An 8,411-nucleotide genomic window follows, 5' to 3' on the forward strand; every position below is an offset into this window, starting at 1 on the left:
TTTTATTTTTATATTTCTTATTTTACTATTTAATTTGGAGAAATAATCTCTTCTTATTAATTTAAAAACGATAATTTATTAAATTAAAATAAATCTTTAATTTTGTCATTATTTTCTAATGATTTGAATTATTTTTATTTCATTTTTTGAAAATTTAATTTTATATCATAATTTGAATTTAGATTTTATTTATTCTTCTTTTATTGAGTTTATTTTTATTAAATAATATCTTATATTTAATTATTATTTACATCTGTTTTGTATATTTAATTTAATTTTTTATTTTTTTTAATTATTATTTAAGTTTAATTTGTTTTTAGTTTAGGAATTATTTTTTATTCAAAATCTCCATTTTTATTTAATAAAATCGGAAAATGTTGATATAAAATATTTAGATGTTTAAAAATATGTTAACTTTTGTTTTATTTATACATTTTTTTTAAATAAATAGTATTTATAAAATTTAAATATAGTTTCATATAATTTTATATAAAAATAATATCAATTTAAATTTTAATATTTTTATATGATATTATTTAAAAATTATTTATATATTTTTATATATTAATGTCTAATAATTTTAATAATAAATATTTTTAATACTTATAATTTTATAAATATAATATTAATATTATCTTTTATTAAAAATAAAATAAGTAAAATTTATTTTTATATAAAAAATTAATTTATATTATTATATTTTTGAATTTAACATTATATACTGGGGAATCTATATTACATGAAATTGTTTAATAACAAATACATAAACATAATTAGGTAGTTTTTATTTAAAAGAATTTAAAATTTATATAAATAAGTATAATTTTTCAAAAAACAAAAATAATATATTTATTATTAATTTAAACATTGATAATCATAAATAATATATAAAAATTAATAATATGTATTTAACTATTATAAATACATTTAAAAAATCTATTAAAATTGTTTTTTTTATTATAAACTAATATAATAATATTTTTATTATCTTTATTTTGTTTTAATTTAATAAATTTAATCATTATATTTATTAAAATAATGAAAAAACTTATTATAACTAACTAATATTTAATTTTAAATAAATTATTAATTAAATTATTATTTTAATTAATTTTTAATTTAAACTAATATAATTCTTCAAACTATTTAAAATAAATAATTTTATTTCATAAAAATAATAATGACTTTAATATTTATTTTAAATTATTTGTTAAATTAAATTTATATCAATTTGTTATAATTTTCTTTTAAAATGATAAAATATTGTCGTAATAATATTCTAAATATAAAAAATGTATATATTTTTTTTTAAATATTATTATTATTAATTAATTTAAATTATAAATAAACTTATTCTATATTAAATAATATTTATTTTTATGAATTTTTTAAATAATTCACATTCAAATATTATATTTGATAGAACTATAATTTTATTTTAATTTTAAGTCATTCATATATTGATTAAATAAACTATAAGCAATAAAAATTAATATAATCCGAATTATTAAATTATTATATATTTTGTATAACTAGTCTTTGAAATATAAATATAAAAATTATAATTTCAAAGAATAAATAATTTATATTAATTTAGACAGAAAAATTAATTTTTTAGAAGTAATTAATAAAGAATTTAATAAAAAGCAATTTATATGAATAAAGAAGAAGAAAATATATAAATACAAAATATAAGTGAAATTATTGATTTAATTATATTTGAAAGAAAAAACATTACTAATATTAATAAATTTAAAAAAAAAAAAATATTAAATTTATAAGAACTATTAATAAAATATAAATCTAGACTTTTGTTAATATATATATATATATATATATATATATATATATATATATATATATATATAAATTATAAATATATATCATAAATTATTAATTTTTTTAATTAAAAGATTATTTTTAAAGATAAGATAAATCTGTTATATTTTTGAATAATTGTTAAGCAAAAATTTTTAAATATTTTAAAGAAATTGACTAAAGTTTAAAATATTTTCAGATTAATTTTTAAATTTAAAATATTTAACATTATTCCATAATTTCTATTTTAAAATATTTTGGAATTTTATAATCTTAAAATCAATTATATATAACTTCGTTTTATTTTCCTATAAAAATATAATTTGAATCGAATAAAATTTTAAATATTTAATTTTTATATTAATTAAATTAAATAACTAATTATATAATTTTAGTTGATATAATAATCAATTTAAATATATGATATTTTTCAAAGGGAATAGTAATTATGAAATAAATATTAGAAAATAAAAAAATTACTTAAAAGATATTTACTTTAAGATTATTTAGTAATAATACCATTAATTATTAAAATATTAAATAATTTATTTGCGGTTTAATAAAATTACTAATCATTAATATATTTATATCTCAATTTTGTAGATTTTTATTTTATTATATGCTTAATTATTAAACATAATAAGATAATTATTATTTTCGATGATGCATAAATTCTATATATTGGGTAGTAATAATTATGATTACTTTAGGATATTAAGATATTGTTTACATAATATTATATTTGTAACTTTATTTAATGCTGCCTATTTGCATATATTTTTAATACTATTTAATATTTAGTATAAGAATTTAACAAAAAGAATATTGTTTTTAAATTAAAAAAAAGTATTCTTATTTCTTATATGAGAAAAGAAATATAAGTAATTATTATAAAAAAGTGTCAAAAATATTTTTAAAATATAAATTTTTAAAACGGAAAGATATAAATAATTATCTTAATGTATTATATTATTAAAATTTAATTTTTGTTCAGATTTTTTTAAAGGTTAAAAAAAAAATACATTAAATTTTTATTTTTTAACTATTAAAAAAAGGCGAAGAATATCTAATTTTTAATAATACAATATAATTAATCTAAAGAAAAAAGTATCATCTAAAATAAAAAATACTTCTCTATATAAAAATAATTTAATTTAAAATTTTCTTAAGAATCTAATAGAGCAAATATTTTAATTTTATAAAAATTATTGCAAATTTAAAAAAGTTTCAATAATTAGATTACTAAAACTATATCTATAAAATTCAATTTAAATGAATAATAAAATTATATTAAACGCTAATATTAATTATTAAATTTTCATTTTAGTTTCTTTAGATAAGTTCGATAAATATTAAAGCTCATTTGAATAAAAAATTAGATGATTAATTTATATTTTTTTTATAAATTTGAATAAAAATTATATTTTTAAATTTAATTTTTTATTTAATTTTAATATATTTATTATAAATATTATAAACTTTTTTTTTTATTTTTAAATAATTAGTTAGTTATAAAAAAAAATAAAAAAATTATCGTTTATTTTTTAATACTAATTAAATTGTTTTTTTTAATAAATATAATTTTTATTAATTTTCGTTTTTAATTAAAAAAATAAAGGGAATAAAATTTATTACAATTGTTTAAATATTAAAATAAGTGATTAATCAGAAAATTATAAATGATAACAGATGAAAATTTTTATACATAATACTCTAATTAAGAATTATTTTAGACAAAAATAAGAACTAAAAGAATATTTCCAGGATTAACTTTTAAAGCAAGCTTATTTAAAAGAAAAGATTGTATTATAGAAACCAAATATAAATTTAATTTTATTTTTTTATATGTATCTAAATTTATAAGAAGAATTAGAGGCTTAAGTTCCGCATTAAGATTTCGAGAAATGGGAATATAATAATTTAAAATTATAAATGATAAATCATCGGATTATTCATATTATTTTATTAAAAAATACTTTATAATTAATGTAAATATTTATTTTTCTAAATATATATTTTTTTTTTTACATAAAATAAAATAAAAGTTACCAAATTTTACTGATAGATTATTCAATTTTATAAAAAGTAAATAACATTTTGTAATATTTTTTACTATTTTATTAATGTTTTTTATTTGTTTTTAATTTATAGAAGAATTCAAAATATATGATTTTATTTTATCTGATTAAACAATTATAAAGCCTAACTCTTTTATAAGAATTATTTGGATTATTTTTAATTTCTTTATTATTACTCTTAATATTATATTTGTTCCTATCAAATATACTTTTGTAATATAAAATTTAGGTTTTTTAACTATTTTAATTTAAGAACTTTCTATTTTTACTTTTGGAGCTGAAATATTTCTTACTTTTTTTACAGGTTTTATTTTAATTTATACAATTTTTAATAAAATATAATATTTATTTTTTAAAAATAAAAATAACAAAAGCTATTTATAGAAAAGGGCTTATAATAACATAAAAAAAGCAAATTTTTATGAATTACATAAAAGAAAGATTTTTGTATTTTTTTTTTTTTTTTTTAAAAAAAAATACAATGTAAAAAATAGATTTGATTTAATAATATTTATTTTATTTTGTATTGGAAACAGAAATAATTTATATACAGATTTATTTATATTATTAAAAGTTTAAGACATATTTAATATTTTAAGAGAAATCGACGAGAGATTTTAGTTCAAAGGAAAAATCCAAAACATATACGAGCTTTCAAAAATAATAATTTTTATTTTAATTTTTGCACACTTTCTAGCTTGTTGTTGGCATCAAGCTGGTGTTTATAGTTTTAACTAAGGAGAATAAGAAACCTGGTTAGGTAAAACATACTAAGATCATTATAATGAAAACAATAACAAATAAATATACATTCAAAGTATGTATTGGGCAGTTGTGAGTATGATAACATTAGGTTATGGAGATATTATACCTAAAAATTAAAGTAAAAATATTATTTATCAAAAAACATAAAAATAAAATACATAAAATTTGAAGTTGAAATGGTTTTTGTTATTTTCGCTACTCTTTTAAGTTGTATTATATTTGCTTATGCAATGAATTCTATTGGGGAAATTCTTAAACAAATGGGCAGAAAAAAACTTATTCTTAAATAGTAAATGGGAATTATAAATACCTATATGAGAAAAAGGTGTTTAAATTAAGAAATATAAGTAAAAGTACGAAAATATTTTGAATATTTAAATAAAGAATAAATGGAAGATAATGAATAAAGTTCCTAATTAATTTTAAACATGCCTTAATCTTTAAAAGAAGAAGTTTTTTAAGATGTATATGGATAAATACTTAAAAGCAAAAAAATGCTAAATTTACATTTTTCGAATTAGTTTTTAATGGAATTATCTATGTAAATGAAAGAAAAAAGATATGGTCCAGAAGAAATACTGTTAAAATAAAATAATGTAAGCAAAAATTTATATTTTATTATGAAAGGTAAAGGTAAATTTATTACTTTATTTAAAAAAAAAAAAAAATTAAAAAAGTACATATAAAATGTGGAAAAAATTAAAATTAAATATTAAAAACAATGACAAAAGGAGATTTATTTAATGAAATAAATTTTTTTACTGAAAAAATAAGCGAATTTACAGCCATAACGGGAAACGTGACTAGTTTAGCTATTTTAGAAAAATGCAGTTTTTTATAAATAATAAAAAAGTTTCCAAAAGATTATGAATAATATTGTTATATGAGAGATAATATTAAACTCTATGAAAATATTTAAGGAATGGATCATTAATGTGTTGGATGTTCGAGCTATTCGCATACTTTAGAAAGCTGTTAATATGTAAATTTTGTTAGAAATAGATAAAAAATATTAGCTTATTATACTAAAAATAATTATTTTTTTAGAATAGGAATAATATTAAAAGAAAAAGATAAATTAAATCATGGAATACTTGGAAAAAATCTGATAATACATTTATTACTGTCGCTTAGCTTTTATTTTTTAATACGAAAAATTAAAAAGAGTATAACTTTTAAGAAGATAATTCAGGTTATTTTTCTTTTTTAAATAATAAAAATTAAAAATATATAAATTTTATTTAAAAAAAAAAAATTATATTAAATATTTATCCTTTTTTTTAAAAAAGATTTTGATTCTTAATAATCAGATTTAGATTTAGATTATTATTATGAAATTGATTAATAAAGTTAGAATATAGAATAAAAAAATCAAGAATAAATATAAAATCAAGAATAAAAATAGTAAAATACATTATTTTTAATAGAAATAATTTATTTTTCAAAAGAGTTTAAATAGAATTAAATAAACATTAAAAATAAACAGCATTTATAAAAAAGATAAAAATTAAGGAGCAACTTAATAACAAAAAAATTATAAAAAATAAAATAGTTAAAAATATAATTAAGAAGAGTAATTTAGTATAAATAAATCGGTTAAATTTTAAGATATTCAAAGTATTTTGAAATAAAAATAAAGCAATAAAGATAATAATACAATTGAAGAATATGAAAAACGTAATCATTAATAAGAAGTAAATTAAGAAAAAAATATATATTTTGAAGAAAAAATAAATTAAATAAAAAAAATAATAAATAATGATGATAAAAATAATAATAAAAATGATAAAAATAATATTAATAATAATGATATAAATAATAATAATAATAATAATAATAATAATAATAATAATAATAATAATAATTAAATTAATGATTAAAATTTGCTTAAAATTTAACATTTAGATGATGCATTTTCTTTAGATTATTTATAAAATAATGTTTTTATCAAATAAAGAATTATTTTTCCCTAGTTTTAAGTAACTCCGAATTCTAAAAATGAAAGTTCAAATAGAATTAATTCTGAAATCAAGAAAAATAATCTAGAATAATAAGATTTTAGTTCTTTTTTATAAAATAAGAGTACATCATAAATTCCTCAATTATCTAAAAAAAATACTTTTTAAGAATAATCGACTTAATAGGAAACATTTTAATTTTTATATAATGAAAATGATATTTTTATTCTTAATTTTGATAAAGCTAAAGAATTTGAAAAGTATTTTCCTTTTAATAATTTTAGAATCGTTATTTATAAATGTAATAATTAAAGGAAAAGAAATGTATTTTATAGAAAACTTGTGTTTAAAAGAAAAAATTGTTTAATAAAAAAATAATAAAAAAGAATATCATACTTATTTATTTGATTTTTAACTAGAAAAGAACTTCTTAAAATTGTACATTTATTAAAATAAACATATAATAAAAGATGTATATATAATTTTTATTTTATATTTATTACTCTATTATTATTATATCAAATTAAAATAAAAATTAAATAAAAGAAATTATATTAAATAATAATAATAAAATATTTATAATAAAAATTAAATAAAAAAATAATTAAAAAAAAAAAATGGGTCCTAAAAAAATATAACTATAATAAAAGAATAATTTAATATTAAATAAATAATATAATTATAAATCAACATCATTTATTCCTTAAATAGTATTTTAAAAAGATAAAAATAATAATTTTCCAAAACTAGTTAGATAACCAAAATAAAAATAAAATCTTTCAATACCGAAATTTTCAACAGAAGAAAATATTAAAATGGTATAAAAAGGTATTTTTTATATGTTTTATATAAAACATAAATAATAGAATTTAAACAAAATAAATTATTTTATAAAAAAAGTTTATACTCCAAATTAATCATAAAAATATAATAAATCAATCAAAAAAAGCATTTCTTAAAAAAGTACTAGAAAACTTACAAATTAATCATCATATTCAAATAATAATGAAAAATCAATATTAAATAGAAGTAATAGTTCGAGAATATCGGCAAAATAAACTGTAAGAATTATAAATGATACAAGCTTTTCCAGTGATAAAAAGTATTTTTTTTTTAAAAAAAAATATAAAATGGAGAATAAATTTTTAATTTTTTTTCATTTTTAATTTATTAAACTAATATATTTTTTTTTAGAAAAGAAAATTTAAGTAATCTTAAAAAATTAGTAAATTATAATTTGTATAAGAGCCAAAATTCAGTGGTAATAGATATTTTAGTTTATAAAATAATAAAAAATATAAAATAAAAAAGTAAACTAGGTAAAAATATTATGATTAAAACAGATAAAATTAAATTTCAAAGCATTATTAAGAAAATAAATAAAAACCATTATTATAATAAGCTAAGGAGCTTTCTAAAAATAGTAATATTAGACTTTTTCCTCAACCCAAAATTTCAAAATTTCCTTAATTAGTTGAAATAAATGGCAATTCAATTAATATAAAATAATGTTAACCAGTAAGACAAATAACAAATTAATCTTAAAGCTAATAAAATAATAAATTTAATTTTGTATAAAAAATAAAATAAAATAAAATAAAATAAATATATATATATAAAAAATAAAAATAGCAATTTAAAATTGGTAATAAATCAGTAGCAATAAAAAATAATAAGATTATAAAATAAGATGAGTAACCAAGATACGCATATAAAAAAAGTAAATAAAAAACATATAGACTTAACTAAAGTAAAGTGTAAATAAAGAAAAAAAAGATAAAAAACAAAATTG

The 8,411-nt window shown here is 13.4% G+C and overlaps 1 protein-coding gene across 1 annotated transcript, besides 12 other annotated features; it reads left to right on the forward strand. All coding sequences in view use genetic code 6, as the record gives it.

Annotated features, from left to right (window-relative positions):
- Nucleotides 1–24: part of a microsatellite that runs on past the window's edge.
- A 108-nt stretch (nt 25–132) lies between these two features.
- Nucleotides 133–191: a microsatellite.
- A 382-nt stretch (nt 192–573) lies between these two features.
- Nucleotides 574–631: a microsatellite.
- A 1,186-nt stretch (nt 632–1,817) lies between these two features.
- Nucleotides 1,818–1,884: a microsatellite.
- A 1,359-nt stretch (nt 1,885–3,243) lies between these two features.
- Nucleotides 3,244–3,288: a microsatellite.
- Nucleotides 3,289–3,663: 375 nt separating this feature from the next.
- On the forward strand, nt 3,664–6,423 carry IMG5_100600 (hypothetical protein; the record flags this gene model as incomplete). Its single annotated transcript, XM_004035347.1, has 7 exons — nt 3,664–3,862; nt 4,037–4,200; nt 4,309–4,343; nt 4,391–4,779; nt 4,833–5,294; nt 5,393–5,786; nt 6,387–6,423. The coding sequence occupies 7 exons, from the start codon at nt 3,664–3,666 to the stop codon at nt 6,421–6,423; spliced, it is 1,680 nt and encodes a 559-aa protein (XP_004035395.1).
- Nucleotides 3,808–3,838: a microsatellite.
- Nucleotides 6,409–6,526: a microsatellite.
- A 436-nt stretch (nt 6,527–6,962) lies between these two features.
- Nucleotides 6,963–6,995: a microsatellite.
- A 136-nt stretch (nt 6,996–7,131) lies between these two features.
- Nucleotides 7,132–7,206: a microsatellite.
- Nucleotides 7,140–7,218: a microsatellite.
- Nucleotides 7,150–7,238: a microsatellite.
- Nucleotides 7,239–8,197: 959 nt separating this feature from the next.
- Nucleotides 8,198–8,247: a microsatellite.
- Nucleotides 8,248–8,411: the final 164 nt, after the last annotated feature.

Source organism: Ichthyophthirius multifiliis (assembly GCF_000220395.1).
Source record: "Ichthyophthirius multifiliis unplaced genomic scaffold scaff_1120509250845, whole genome shotgun sequence".
Taxonomy (NCBI): Eukaryota; Ciliophora; class Oligohymenophorea; order Hymenostomatida; genus Ichthyophthirius; species Ichthyophthirius multifiliis.